Raw genomic sequence first — 16,014 nt, 5'->3', positions numbered from 1 at the left:
ATCGATGGACAATGGCTCGATAAACGCTTCGATAATTGTGCGTAATAGATGATTAATAAACTGATACAGTACGTATTTCCAACTGGTTGCCCCATTGGCGTAGTCGTAGCATTTGTAGCCGTAGCAGTTGCCCTTTTGCCACGTGTTGCGTATACGACCAGTTGGCCAGCACCCATGACTGCGCACAATCCCCATCGAAATTGGCCAAAAGCAAAAGCAGCTAGTAGTACCACGTCGTGGGCGGCAGTCGTCGTGTTGCGAACTTCGGAGTTTCCACTCGGCTGCCACCTGAACGCGTTGAAATCTTTCGTATCCTGGCCTCGTATAAATCGCGGTCTCCTTGGCTGCCGATTTCACTTGCGTTTCAGTCTCAAAGCGGTGCAGTCAGCAGCCACTAACGGTTAATATTTTAGAGAAGCGATTTCAAAAAAAGTTTTTCAAAATCCCATCGACCGTTTGCTCAACGTTTTTGAACTCTGTTTTTGTGTTTTGCAGTGGAATCGATCTGAAACAATCGAACTTTGATCGCATTTAAAGCAAAAGTGTTGTGTGCATTTGTGAAAAAGGGTGAGCGATAATAAATTTAAAAAATATTGTAAAACCATTCAATTTAGAAAGTAATGAATACACGTTTGGTATATTTGATTTGTATGCGCCTTAAATCTCTTATCAGTTTAAATTCATAATTCTAATAATCCACTTTAAATTCTTTGAAACTTAATGTTGATGCTAAATAGATATAGAGTCTCAATCATTTAGAGTGTAAAAAAAAAATGGACATGGTCATTATATTTACTATTTACCACATAAAAGTAAATTTACATAAAAACTTACGAAAACATATTGATTGTAAAGTATGTTAATCTTATGGAAAGCATAAGTCGTAAATTATTAGATTTCAAACTTTTAATTTTTGCCGACGGGTAAATTATTTAATAAATAACTTTTTAATGCAAAAACCAGTAATCATTTTGGAATAAAATCTATAATCCTAACATTAAAAAAAAAAGAAGATTTTTCTTCAAGTTTTAGCTTTTCATAACATTTTTTTTATAAAGAAGACGGATTGTCAATCAATTAGACATTAAAACCATCTAGTACCCAGCTAGAAGTCCTTTTCAATCAATTAAACATAATTTTTTAAATATTTTACTTCTAAGAAAGTCTACTTATAAATCAAATATGTGCTTGTGTACATATTGTTTTTTTGACTTGCTATTAATTATGTTTTCATGGCTCAAAATTGCCCACGTTTAAAAATCGGAAAATGAGGCGGCCTTTTATAAATTGCTTCTTAGCTGGCCTAAGCCATTAAGTCAACATGTAGCCCAGGACCGATGCAGAGGTCCTTCGATGATGTGTGTTGAGCCCAGGACATTTGTTGCATCCCTTTGTCCTTCCTAAATGGGCTGGGTTTCCTTTGGGCCTCGGCCTAGGCGACCTTTTGCTCCATAGTATCGGGGAAAATCTTTATTTTCCTGCTGCAAAATTGAAGCTGGCGTCTTGGCTTTATTACCTCTTGGCTCGGCTCGGGCCAACTAAGTCCTCTGGATTATCGCAATCATTTTGAGCTTTATTTTGCTCCCACATTAGAGCGCCCTTATAGTTTTATGATCTTACGGGCAACGCTCTTGGCTGTTTCTAACTTAAATTGGCAAAACTTTAGTGTGTAACTTCTGATCTTAAAGTTCAGCTCATGAAATTAATTTTCCTGTGTTGGGAACAACAGTTGGGCAATTCGATTTCAGTGTTCAGTGTTTCGAATGACTTGATGCGCCCCGAAAACTTAAGGAAATTCAAGTGAAATTTCCCACAAACACGACTTCAATTTCAACGTTTAATAAATGAGCAATTTCATTTCACTAACGTGAGCATCGAAATTAAAGACCATTTAGCTATGTAGATGAAAAGAAAGTATAATTGAAAAATGATGAAATTATAATTGTATCAAGTGCGGTGCATCGCAAAAGCCGCTTAGCTGCGGCATCGGGAAACGTGAGCTGGTTTTTGCACAGTGTCCACGCCAATTGCTTCTAATCCTTTCGGTTTTTTACATCCGCCTTTTAAATTGAATATTCAGTATCATGAATGAAATGGTAAACAAGGCGGATTATGTTTTTACTGGCTTTGAATGTGGTGACACCATCGCAATTCGGTTACTATTCTGAGCTTCATTTTAATTGGTTTCAGTTCAACAGATTTCGAAAAGATCAGACATTAATCAGAAAGCGATTCAATGTTATTTAGTTTTATGACCACAGATTATCTTACTCTCTTACATGGTATTATAAGTGTAATAACACCAAACTATTTCAAATAAGCTGTGTGCACAACACAAATCCAAAATCGTAAACTCAAAACTAGTCTATTTTGCTGCACATTTCAATTGAGCAAATAGAATAGCATATCTAAACTCACATCCATCCATCACATTCCGCAGTAAAAGTGTTTTTATTCACTGTTTTCACACCTCCTGCGACCTTTTGAGCATTTTGTGTTGCCTACTTTCTTGCGCAGCGGAAAATGGCATTTCTGGAAAATTCAATTCTCTCGCTCAGGTGCTTTGGATGAAATGGAGGGCGTTGAAAACTACTTATTTTCATGACCCCTCCCCTGCCCTGCGGTTGTTTACGATGATGCTCTCTACTATGACGATTTGTGGCCAATTCTTGTTTTCTTTAAATTTACAAAAGGGAACACACTGGAGGTGTACAAGTAAGACAGTAAGAGGGCTGATGATTTGGGTCTTGGGATTTCTTTTTCATCGCCATTCATTTTCTTTTATCCCTGGGTCTGTGAAAACACTCAGAGGCGGAAACTTTCATACTTAATTAATTCGTGTTGGAATAAAGGAGTTTACCTCAAACTGGGCAACAATTAAAAAATGCTTAAGCGAGAGGCTTTAAAAACTCACTTAAGCATGGCGAAAAGGGACTTAGGTCCCCAAAATACGAAATACATAGACGCCTAGAAGCTTAGGGAACTTTTGGGACCAAAATGTTTCTCAACCAGTCTCCTTGAACTGCTCTCGCTCTAATTAAATTTGCATATTTTTATTAATTAAATTGTTTAGCCAGTGTTTACTGGAAGCTTGCGAACTTTCGGCCCCCGACTCACATGTGCATGCTAATCACCGCAGGGCAGGGGAATCCCCTACGAAAATTAACACGCCCCAAGGCAATGACAATGCAAACAAAACTGGGGACAGTTGCAGATGAGATTCGGATGCTTGCCACGCTTTTCATTGGACGGAGTCCTGTTTATTCCCTGCTAAACTCTAAGGATCGAGGCCACTTTTCAGGCTCATCTGCCACATTTATTGCATTCTTATTATGCGGAATATTTTGCTCATAATATTATCCGCTTTATGTTACCCCAAACGACTGCCTGCATGAATTTAATTGAGCACGATTTTCAGTCCGAAAATGTTTACGCCTCTAATTGGGCGAGTTTATGAATTCATAAACTCTCAAATACCCAGGCCTGGATGTTAAAAGTCAAACGAGGGGGCTTTATGTAGTGCGTAACAATTTGTTAAAAGTTGGCTTTAAAATGAGCAGCAGTGGTGTTTCAGAAAATTAATTATTATGCTATCAGGTTTGTAGATTCCATTTGTGAGCATGAATGGTATTACATGCAACTATAATTGTGTGCTGAAATAATAGGGGAACAAAAACGTTGCCTTTGGAAATAGTGCAGGGTGAATAAATCATTTAGATAGTGCAAGTATTTGTAGAACTTTTTCTTTAATATGCGAGCTGCAATACCTGTGAGTACTATTTATCTAAGAGATACATTTCGGTGCTCGCCTTTCGGTTGAGCTACTCTATCTGCAATATTGGCGCTTAACTGCAGGTAATTTCTCACCCCATTTGATTCATTCTGAGCTGGAATGGAAGATAAATTCGTTCATGCAGTGTGTTAACCTCTTAACATATAAATTTTCACTTTCCCTCTGCATTTGCATCGACATAAGACCCACCATCGAGCTCCACGAGCTCTGAACGCTTTGATGGTACTCCACCGCACAGCTGCCAAATATTTATTCGCATTTAAAAAGTATTTTATGTTGCATTTTCCCATAAGCATTTCCCGGGCACTCTTGCTCTTGCTGCCACGTGAGTCCTCGGTCCAAATACCAGTCCTCGGTGATAAGACATGCATTCAACCTCTCCAGAGGCCCCCAAAGCCCCCCATCCACCTGCTCCTGTGTCCTCAAAAATGCTTTGGCGTTGGGTTTTATGCGTGCTCCTTCTTGGAAGTGTTTGTTTTAATCCGCCCATACCCAAGTCATGAATTGTTTGTATGACAAAGTTCGCATTTTGTAATAAATTTGTTTAAAAAAATGGAAAATATTCCAATGTTTATGGTTGGTATTCAAATTAAATACTATTCGCCAGCTCAGCTGGGTGTGCATTACAAGTAAAGCCGAATATTAAACGAGGTCCAATAAAAAGTATTTTTGCGGATGCGAGTGTTAGAGAATTTGCCTTTGAGTTTGGCCACGCTTGAAATTTTCATTATTATAATGGTTTTCTTTATGAGGGGAAAAGGAGCATTTTCAAACCAAAAAACAATTTAAATAAAACGTATTACCCAAATGAAAACAAGGCCCAGGACACGTTTCACCAGGACCTTCAACTGCATTCTCGTGTTTGCTTTTTCGGCTCAATGGACTCTCTGCAAAGGACCAAGATGTGTGGAGTGCAAACTTAAATGCCACGAAATTAGCAGAGGTCGTTCCCATTCCCGTTGGCAATTAAAGGCACTTGAGCTGCTGAACCAACTGCCAGGGTAAATATCACAATACGTTGCCAGCGAGAGCTCAAAGTAAAGCTTTGTGTTATCGAGGAGAAACATTTACATTTTGCAACTGGCAAACAGAAATTCAATGCAAAATAGGAGCAATCGTGCGGGGTTAAGGGGCGCTGTTTGTGTTGAGCAAAAGTTGTGGCAACAATGCTCATAAAACATAAACAAACAAACAAATAAACAAACAAACAAACAAACGTCATTGCGACCGGCAGTTTATCAGCCAGCCAATAGAGTGGCTTCAAGTGGGTGGCTTTCGGGTGGCTTTTGGGTGGCTCTGGATTGCATAACACATGTGTGAAGGTGGCTTCCACCCCCACCCACCTGACAATGCAATCAAGCGAAAGTGACAGAGCAGCAGGAGCTGCGCCACTGACATCGATATGTCGACAACTGGTAACTGGTGCACATGATGACGGCTCTGTGGGGATTTGGATTTGCGGCTGGTTGCTGGTTGCTGGCGGATGTGGCACGCTAGATGGCTGGATGGCTGGATGGCAATGCTGTGTGGCACAACAAAATGGCTGCGCCAAAGTATTTAGCCAAACTTTCGACACAAGTTTTCCTTTTCGCATTTTTTTGTGCGGTGATTCCCCACTGGCATCGTTGCTGGTCTTCAGTTTGATTTGAATATTTTGTCACTCTGCTGACGCACTTGGCTTTCGGCTTCATTCTTCATATGAGTTACGTGGAAGTTTAGCAAGTGCGAAAAGTATTTGCCAAGTTCCTTTTTTCCAGTTTATACTTTTTTAAGATATACTTACTTGGCCTCGTCGCCATAAAACCGAACAGAAAGTTTTTGCGCACTGCCCTTAAAAGTATGCTATATTTTTATTCCACTGGAATGTTTTCATTATTATTTAAAAATAACTATATATGCAGATTATATGCAGCACAAAATGTGCAGTACATAATAAATAATATTTTTTAACACATGAATATCAACAACATTAAAATATCCACTGCGTGTAAATCAACAGAAATCTTTTTGCACTATCCATGAATTCATATGAGCCTTGTTTCGAAATAAATTTGACATAAATAAAACATTTATAGTATTTTATCGAACATACCTCGGGGACATGCTTTATTTTCTCTTGCATTTAAAATCATCGGCTTGCCCAAACAACGAAAACTCATCAAAGAATAAAACCCCGTATCGAATTGTGGCAGACAAAACGAAGAAAAAAAAAAAGATCCCAAGAATTCCGAATCACCGGAGGCTAATTCACAAATTCCCACAGTTTGCATACAGAAATGTGAAAGCATAAAAACATTTGCCTAACACCAAATTCCCATTTGGCATAAACCTGTTGCCGGCATAATTTGTGGCTTGTACGGTGTTAACCAACCGGAAAATCCAAATCCAACTCCAAACCGACACGAAAAACTGAAGACCCATTCGAAATGCCGCTCTAGTTGAGTGCAATTATTTTAATCTGTTGCCGGCATTTTCGGCATAATTTTTCATCAATTTTAAAGATTCAAGGTTGGGGCCGAAGTAAAATAAAAGAATTCCTTGGGCCGCAATGAATTTTTAAGTAAATGTAAAGAGTGCCGAGCCCAACTGGAGTTTCCACCCAGTGCCTCCCCACTCCCCGAAATGTGATTCTGCCTCATCCACATCCACATCCACAACCTCAGCCACATCCACGTCCTCATCCTCATCCTCTTCCATGACCTGAAAGTCTCTGTGCCGACAGAAACCCAAGGCGGCGCTCGCGTGGCAACTCCCAGGAGGACGTTATCCTGTCGGTTGTTGTGGGCAATGCTTTTAGCCTCCGCAAGTTAAATGCTCCAACCTTCCCCCGGATTTGCTCCTCACCTCTGGGCCCACCTTGTGTGCGCCTTTTCCACCTCATTGTCTTTATGTGTGCGGCAAAGGAGCTCCTTACATCATCCCCCCATCCTGCTCCATGGTGGGTCAACAATTTTTACATTGTTTTTTGGCATCCGAGAAATGCTCGGTTGTCTCTGCGCCGTGTCCTTTCGACGGAAAGCGAGGAAAACTTTCGCTCCAAAGTTCAGATCCCGCGAGGAACGGGCCAAAGTTTTTCCACAGCTCTTTTAATGGTACATAACCATTATAGGTTATACAATTATAATTACTAGTGGTTTATGACGTGACCTTTTAGGCCAGCGTGTGTGATGGATAAGTCGTTTGTTGGTCGTAAAATGAACGTACTCAAATTGTATAAAAAATACAGCAGGTTACAGTGTTTAATTGAAACTAAAATCGTTTCCTAATCATTATAAAACAACTTCAGGCACCTTTAAGGCCTAAAAATGCACAATAAAAACGTATAAATTTAACTTGAGCTAAAGTGTTATTGTTGAGATTTAAGTGCTGACGTCGCGTGCTTTAAAGTGTTAATAACTGTGGCCATAACCATAACCAGCTTAACTGACTCGACAACCAATCTAATCGGTTCAAGATTATTCCCTTGATTGATGTCACAAATCGCTGCCTACAGATATTCGACACTTGAAGTTGTCGCGTTTCTGACTTGTTGATATCTCCCCGATTTGCGCCAGATTCCAAGTAAATAACATATGATACGAACTTCGGAGTGTAGGGTACTTAAGTTTGGGAAAACTCACTTCTGTCAGCGACTTTGGGGTAGTTAAGTGCGAGCTCATTAGCAGTTTCCATTAGCCAGTCTGTGCACAAGAACTTTGCACCTGGCCATGCGGAATGTGGTGGAATGTAGTGACCCTAAAGGAAACTCACCTGTTTGCGGACATTCAGCCGACTTAGGCCCACTGGCTTTGCCAACTAATCAGTTAAGATGGCATCGCTTCCGCACACACAATGCGACGAAGGACGAGGGATACACTTTTGTGGATTGGGGGGCAAATCAAATGTCTGCCAACACAAATCCAAATCAATCTTCTGTCTCCGACTGTGCGGGTCTTGTTTGCTTAATTTGACAAACGGAATAATTTGATGTATATCTAAAATGGCAGCCAGCAAGCCAGCGGGGCCACCACCTCCTCCTTGGCCTCTTTGGGAGTCCGGCGGACATGGACACGGCCACCGCAGCATCATCCGCCCAATCCGCCGACTTTGTCACTAATTCAATAAGCATCCAATTACAACGCGGCGGGTGTGGTACTCCCTCCCTTCCCCTCCTCCTCCCCCTTCCATGCGTATACGCAATTTTCATTTGGTATATGAAAATTTAATGCAACTGAAAGTGGAAAGCTGTCGTGGCAATAATTTGCCCTAATTATTTTGCTTTCCCTGCGGTTAGCGGGCTTTGCTAAATTACGAACAATTTATTCAATTTCAGGCGTCAACGTAAGCGAAATTAATGCAACTCTAATTAAATAATGTATAAGGTTAAAGGCTTAGGAAGAAACTAATGTTTTGAATAATTATTAATTGTTAACTGGATATTATGTTTAATAATTTTACAAACAAATTTTAAGGTAAAGGTGCGCTGTTAATACCACTTGTTACTACATTTAAGAATTGGTATATCCAGTACAAAATTAAATCAAATTATTACCTTTACACAGATCATAGAGGGTATTTAATCAAATTATGTCTAAAAGTGTTTTTTTCTCTGGAATTACCTAGTCTAAATGGCTTAAAACTAAAATTACTTGTCAATAATATTGATTTGAAACAATCTACTTTAGATTCTTTTTTCCAGCAATCAAATTGGTGAATGATAAGTCCTTCATGCAACATACCCCTTAAAGTGAATTAATGCTGGGTATTGGGATTAAAGCACGTGAAACCATTTCTGATTCTCGATGCTGAGGAAGTGGCCTAAAGTCCTTAGCCCTGGCCTTGCGATTGAATGACCCAAATTCAATTTCCCTTTCGTGTGCCCAGTTCGCAGTACACAGATTCAGCACCACCTCCGATTTTGCCCCGCCCAGCAATCATAAGTACGTTTCCAGTTACCAACGCAGCGGGCCACCGAGCGACCCACAAAAGCCGGGGGCTCACAGGGTGCGAATGTGTCTTGTGTTGTTTGGCCACAATCAAGGCAATGCAATTTCAATGTCTGACTCTCGTGTTACACTTTTGTCCAGGCTGCACCCAGCCACCCACTCACCCAGCTCACAGCTCCAAGCTTCCTCCATCAACATCCAGAACGCCACTTGGACAAGGTGAGAGTTTTGCGTGGCAGGTGGGGCTGTGCTGCCAGCCAGGAATCTCATCTCGTTAGACAAACGCCAGTGCTGCTGACTGGGCAACACTTGATTTGGGTTAACCACCGAGCGGCCCACACTGTTTGGCCTATTCCGCTTGATGGGATTTGAATGCTGCGGCCATGGAATGGGTTTTCAAATGCCAGATTATGTAGTCAACTTCTGATTGCTGGAACTCTCTTTGAAGTTGCTTAGAACAGCTTGTTGGGCGATAACATCGCCGTTCTCGAGTAGTTCATTTGTGAAAGTCAAACTCTAAATAGCGCTTTCAAACCGAAATTATGATTGATACCAAGTATTTCCCACTTGAACGAACACATCATCCATGAGAACTAATATTCCTTTTAGAAAGCTAATGCGTTAATGCGTTTAAATCCGTTTTTACTCCACTTTAGTTAATTGAAAGCATATAATAAACTATTTGCACTTGTTGAATTTATCTGTCATCGCAGTCGGGTTATATTTAATGTGCTTATAGGCCAAAGTTCGCCGGCTAGTGTGCATTTGAAACATCACTACGAGTATCTTGCTCGATTAATCGCCTGGCACTTGACTGACTCCGAGGCTCATAAACCACGAGTGGGTGCATCGCAGATCAAGCAAGCTGTGAAAATGCAATCGCCGGAAAGAAGGAGGAGATGGAGGATGTGGATGAGGATGAGGAGTGGGTGCTCCTGGCCGATGGCATCTCCCACCCATTGGTGAACCGGAGGCAAATGCTCACTGACCGAAACGGATACTTTCCATAATAGCAATCTATTTGTTCACTGGCCCCCCCTGTGCCGTATGAAATATTTACGAAATGTGAATGTTTGCTGATTATTTTTTTGGTTAAACATTATTTGCAACTCGGTCTAAAGCCTTTAAGCCATGTCCACATGTCCACACGTCCACGCACAGCAAATAAAAAATAAATCGAAATTCATACAAGCGCACACATTTCGGTGTTCGGGGCTGTTCGGTTAGTTGGCCAGCCACCCCGGGCGTATACTTTATTTATGTATTTGCCCACTACAATCAACTCCAGCTCAATCCACTCGCACGGGCCCATAAATCAAAAATGATTGATAAACGGTTGCTATTTGAGCAGCCGCCTAATAATTGCACATGAAATGTCACCGCTGGAATACAAGAAAAAACAAAAAGGCAGGCGGACCACGTCGGTAATCATACGCCCCGTGTGCCCAGTATCCAGTATCCAGTATGGCCAGTTACCGAAATTGCCCGACGGTGCGTGAAATCCGTTGATTACTTTATTTGGGTCGAAAGTGCGCAACGCACTCGCCCGTGGACACCTCCATGTGGTCCCTTGTCCCTTGTCCCTTGTCCGTGTGTTACTAGCCCTTGGCGATAGCAGCGGATGCTCTGCACCACAATTAACCTGTGGCTGACCACCACACCGCACCACCCAAACCCAGAAATCCACACATTACTGCCCACAATCCCACATGGGCAAACAGTCCTTGCGCTGGCAGTAAAACGCAATCGAACCGATGAATCTCCATTGTCCTGCTTGGCCAATTGGAGTGGCATTTTATTTGATTTTAAATCTGATTTCAATAGGGTCTTAAGCTTAATGGCAAGACCTGCATTTGCTTTTATCTGGCAAAAAACGAAATTTATATTTTTATGTGACCGAGCAAATCGCTGGTTGAAGTGCTCAAGTGTAGCCACTTGATTGGAAGGGAATTTTAAGCCGCACTGAAGACGTTTCCTCTTGGCTGAAAACGATCCCATTCCCACGTTTCTTTAAATTAACCAATTGAAAAGAGATCCATTCTGGTAATGCGTCGCATTTTGTGGTTTTTAAGCTGGTTGCATGTGTATACCTTGAAGAATAAGTAAATAAATATTTAATTAACCTGTGACTAACAAATATATAAATGCGTTATTTCATCATCCCAACAAATATTTGTACTTTTGCAAAAAGAGGTTTTGCCCATAGAGCCTGATGACTTTCCCAAATTCTCGGTTATTCCCAAACTCACTTATCGCTATCTGCAATTAATGCGCTTATCAGTGAGCTTAATCAAGCAATGATATTAGCAAATTAGCATGGAGAGTCACTTGTTATAATCGCCTAATGTAACCATTATCACAGTCACTCAAAAAGCCCAATCAAAACAAAGTCCAGCTGCCTAATCGAATTTCAGGATTCACTTCTTGAGAACAGCGCTATCGAGAAGATAGCCCAAATATCACCGCACACCTGAATTGATAGTGTGCCAGATTATATTTATCGGATGGTCGAGCATTAAAAACTCATACGGCTTAAGACTGGAGTGGTCAACAAATCTTATCGCCGGACAATTTGGGCTGTGATTGATGGCAAGTGCTATAAATTAGACCCGCCACACCTCATCGTCAATTAGTCGAGCTCGAGTAGACGACAAACCCAGAGAATGTTTAAACCCATCGCTGTAGTAGTGCTCCTGGTGGCCTTGGCCAGCGCGGAGCTGCATCGCGTGCCCATCTTCAAGGAGCAGAACTTTGTGAAGACGCGCCAGAATGTGCTGGCCGAGAAGTCGTATCTGCGCACCAAGTACCAGCTGCCCAGCCTGCGCAGCGTGGATGAGGAGCAGCTGTCCAACTCGATGAACATGGCCTACTATGGTGCGATCAGCATCGGCACTCCCGCCCAGAGCTTCAAGGTTCTGTTCGACTCGGGCTCCGCCAATCTGTGGGTGCCATCGAACACCTGCCAAAGTGATGCCTGCCAGACGCACAACCAGTACGACTCCAGTGCCAGCTCCACCTACGTGGCCAACGGCGAGTCCTTCTCCATCCAGTATGGCACTGGCAGCCTCACCGGCTACCTGTCCACCGATACCGTCGACGTCAATGGCCTGAGCATTGAGAGCCAGACCTTTGCCGAGTCCACCAACGAGCCGGGCACCAACTTCAACGACGCCAACTTCGATGGCATCCTGGGCATGGCCTATGAGTCCCTGGCCGTGGATGGTGTGGCTCCGCCGTTCTACAACATGGTGTCCCAGGATCTGGTCGACAGCTCCGTCTTCTCGTTCTATCTGGCCCGCGATGGCACCTCCACTTTCGGTGGTGAGCTGATCCTCGGTGGCTCCGATTCCTCCTTGTACTCGGGCTCGCTGACCTACGTGCCCATCTCGGAGCAGGGCTACTGGCAGTTCACCATGGACGGATCCTCCGTTGATGGTGAATCTCTGTGCGATGACTGCCAGGCTATTGCCGATACCGGCACCTCCCTAATTGTAGCTCCCTACAACGCCTACATCACGCTCTCCGAGATCCTGAACGTGGGCAATGATGGCTACCTGGACTGCTCCACCGTCAGCTCTCTGCCCGATGTCACCTTCAACATCGGTGGCACCGACTTCGTGCTGGAGCCCTCGGCGTACATCATCCAGTCGGAGGGCACCTGCATGTCCGCCTTCGAGTACATGGGCACCGACTTCTGGATTCTGGGCGATGTCTTCATTGGCCAGTACTACACCGAGTTCGATTTGGGCAACAACCGCATTGGCTTCGCCCCAGTCGCCTAACTTACGATCTGAAATTGCTAATCAATAAAGCAAACGAGCTCTTGGAATTTTATACCGAGTGTCTGGGTCACCTGAAGTGGGTCACCTTCGGAAGGCGGAATGTGTAACAATCTAATCTGCTTACGACTTTGTAAAGTGGAGGTGTTTTGAGTAAGCGATTCCAATTGCGTTTTACATTCATGGCTATTTATGCTTATCTGTTTGCCATTCATAACAAATGAATTTCGTTTTGGTAATTAACACCTTCGACGCAGCACATTTATAGTCACTTATAACTTTGTAATTACTTTTTTTTCGGTGAAAGGAATTCAACAAATGGTTTCATTGGGTTTAATAGAACAATAAATCCCTAACCTTTACAGTAATCCCATATGATTCAAGAACATATAATGTATAAACTAAGTACAAACGTATCTCAACTATTCCACTTAGAATCAGAATCAGATCTCGTGGCTGTGATTTATCGACACTTAAGAAGACTGAAGCGGTTATCCAACTGTGTTATCCGGTAGTCCGCAAATCCCCAGCTGGCAGTGGGACAAATGTTGACTCTGCACCCAAAGGAGATGATGTGCGATGGGTGGTGGAGGAGGAGGTGGCGGAGGGACGTGTTATGCAGGCAATGACAGAAGCCATCAGTTCCGGGAGCCAATTCATTTGTCCAGCCTGTTGCCCGGGCAATGAAGTGTGTCACCGAGTGTCAGGAGGGAACCCTGGAGGCTCTGAGAACTCGGAGACCTCGGGGGAATGCCACAGATGTCAGGGATAGTGGCGGGGTGTCAAAGGATAGCCAGTGATGTCAGGGAATTGTGCGGGACTATAGTTTTGCCACAGCAAACACAATAGTGACAACACCATTTGGGAGTAGCGGCAGAAGGACGAGGGGCATCCGTGCACGATGACAGGAAGTGGAAGTGCAGTTGAGCAATGCAAAAAGTGCTGGTCTCCTGCAAACTCGGTGGAAACAGGTGGACAACACACAGGTTATATTGGCCCTGCTAGCTAGTTGCCAACGCAAATGATTGAAGCAGAAAGGATGGGGGAAGAAAACAGGAAGGGTAACCCAGATTGGGAATGCTTCGTTGAGCAGTTAATGAATCACTTAATGGAAAAACCTGGTCGCCACTCGACTTCCGTTTCGTTCTGGGTGTAAACTCAAACTCCCACCATTGACTTCTAATTGATGTTGACCTTAGAACACTAAACCGCTTGGCCTCTCAAATAGCTTATGAAACTTGGCCAAAATGTCCGGCCACGAAAGTGGGTAAAATGTCTGTGTAGATATAGAAGTAAATGGTTTGTTTTAAAGGTGCTCTCGTCACTAGTGACTTACCCCATAAAGCGGTGATTTTGTTGTAGGGTCTTTGCTTAAATTGCACTTTTTGAGGCTTCTTGTTTATTAAATTACTTCTCAAACTACTTCTTTTTCAGGAGACAGCCGCACAAAGATGACAAACCGATGCGCTTGCTTCGCCTTGGCCTTCCTGCTCTTCTGCCTCCTGGCCATCTCGAGCATCGAGGCAGCTCCGATGCCCAGGTAGTTGTACCCTATTCCCATATCCTTTCCAATTTGGCTGAACACATACATACTAATTAAATTTCGGCACTTGAGCTGCGAAAACCAAAAAATGTGCCACGCAAATATTTGAGCAAAGCAATTACCCCACTGAGATGTGGGAGATGAAAATATACTTAGGCAGTCGGAAAAACGCTCGCATGGCGAACGAAAATTTTCAATTAACAAAATGTAAACGTTGTCAGAAAAGTGTGTCAAAAATTGCAGTCGTTGCCCATACACTTAAGTCGCTTATGTAGATTGCAGATACTCTTAGGACAAGTGATGTCCTGTGTGGCGATTTTAAAACTTAATTTCCCCTTTATCAAAGTAACTATTAAAAATTCATTGAGCCCCGGCCAACTAATTAGCGATTGCTCAAATGGAAAATGCTCGGAAACATTTGGGCTTTAACAAATAATTGGGTTTCCATGCAAATGAAGATTTTAAACCAGTCGAATGTCAAATTCAACGGGGCCCACGTAATTAGATATCCTGTTCAGCCGCATTCTGCCGATGTATAAATACAAATACATACAACCAAACACCCCACAAGCCGCACTCTAATTTTCCATTTCGTTGACTTTTAAATAGCCAATCCAATGGAGGATACGGTGGCGCTGGCTATAACGAACTGGAGGAGGTGCCCGACGACTTGCTCATGGAGCTGATGACTCGCTTTGGACGCACCATCATACGGGCACGCAACGATCTGGAGAAGTAAGTGATGCACCTAGCTAGCAGATATAATCCAAAGTCTTGATAAAAATTGATTAATACACATGAGTACTTAAAGTACCTATATATATTTGAATGCAACCAGCCCAATCCAATCAAATCATTGCTAACTACGAAACTTCTTCGTTTTCAAAGCTCCAAGCGAACCGTGGACTTTGGCCTGGCCCGGGGATATTCGGGCACCCAGGAGGCGAAACATCGCATGGGTCTGGCTGCAGCCAACTTTGCCGGAGGACCCGGGCGAAGGCGGCGATCCGAGACCGATGTCTAAGCTGCGAATCCTGTGTGCGTTGAGGACGACGAGTGTCAACTTCTCCAGCAACTGAACTTGACCCATAATTTGATACTTTCCTAGAGCTTTCATTTGTTTGTTATTCATTGTACATAAATATTTATTACGAAAATGTTCTCATTTGCCCATGCATTCATCACATTCTCTTTCTTCAAGAACTATGCAAGAATAATATTGAACAGATTTCGAAATTATATCTACCAAAAGGCGAACAACAACCGAATAAAAGCGTTAAACTGTTGCTCCGAACGAAAATATTGAACACGATTTATGAAAACTTTCATCTCCGATTTAACTCTGCAACTCTGCTAATTGCTCGTTTGAACAATTCCTCAAAATTAGGGGAAAAGGTATAAGGAGAAGGGAGAAATTTAAATAAATATCCTAAATATATATTCAAGTGTAAGCATAATCGCGCAAAAAATCTTTAACTAGGTATGTCTTACATAAACTAAAAAAAAAACCAAGAAAAAAAGAGCTACACAAATATACATAACATACAAACTTATATGCCACACACTTTTGGCCCCCAAATGAAGCCAACCAAACCCCAGAAAAGAAACCCCAAAAAGGAAACCCCAACGAAACTGAAAGTTTATTTTACCCATAGCGCCGACTTGGTCTCACGCGACTTTTAAGTATTGTAAATATAAATGATTAAAACACACACGTACAACTAATGCGATACAAATATATTACGGAATTCTACTTGCATATATGTTTAATAATTATTGTGTCTATGCTGCAAACATACATATAATCTTAACGTGAGTCGGGCACGATCCAATAAAAGTCTACATTTTGAGAACTGTCTGGCTTTTCATTCATTATTTCTTTAATTGGGGGTTTCCCCACTTTGGAAATGGCCATTCTATCTGTGGCCCCAAAACCAAGCCACATCGCACACCTGACGCAGCTGGCCATCCAAT

General features: G+C 42.5%; 2 protein-coding genes across 5 annotated transcripts; both read left to right on the top strand.

Moving 5' to 3' along the window:
* Positions 1–283: 283 nt before the first annotated feature.
* Positions 284–15,893, top strand: LOC6527749 (diuretic hormone class 2). 4 transcript variants are annotated; one of them, XM_039370480.1, is made up of 5 exons: positions 320–400; positions 496–567; positions 13,932–14,037; positions 14,650–14,775; positions 14,929–15,893. In XM_039370480.1, exons 3-5 carry the CDS (start codon positions 13,949–13,951, stop codon positions 15,062–15,064), a joined length of 351 nt encoding a protein of 116 aa, XP_039226414.1. In that variant the 5' UTR covers positions 320–400; positions 496–567; positions 13,932–13,948; the 3' UTR covers positions 15,065–15,893. The 4 variants fall into 4 exon arrangements, with proteins under 4 accessions (XP_039226415.1, XP_039226414.1, XP_039226413.1 ...); XM_039370479.1 differs by having other exon boundaries at positions 321–400; positions 13,932–14,040; XM_039370481.1 differs by lacking the exon at positions 14,929–15,893 and having other exon boundaries at positions 284–400; positions 13,932–14,040; positions 14,650–14,779.
* LOC6527750 (lysosomal aspartic protease) lies at positions 11,342–12,552 on the top strand. Its single transcript, XM_002088794.4, has one exon. The coding sequence runs from the start codon at positions 11,382–11,384 to the stop codon at positions 12,498–12,500; it is 1,119 nt and encodes a 372-aa protein (XP_002088830.1). The 5' UTR covers positions 11,342–11,381; the 3' UTR covers positions 12,501–12,552.
* Positions 15,894–16,014: the final 121 nt, after the last annotated feature.

This window comes from Drosophila yakuba, chromosome 2L, assembly GCF_016746365.2.
Source record: "Drosophila yakuba strain Tai18E2 chromosome 2L, Prin_Dyak_Tai18E2_2.1, whole genome shotgun sequence".
Lineage (NCBI taxonomy): Eukaryota > Metazoa > Arthropoda > Insecta > Diptera > Drosophilidae > Drosophila > Drosophila yakuba.
This window is presented reverse-complemented; position numbering and strand designations above follow the sequence as displayed.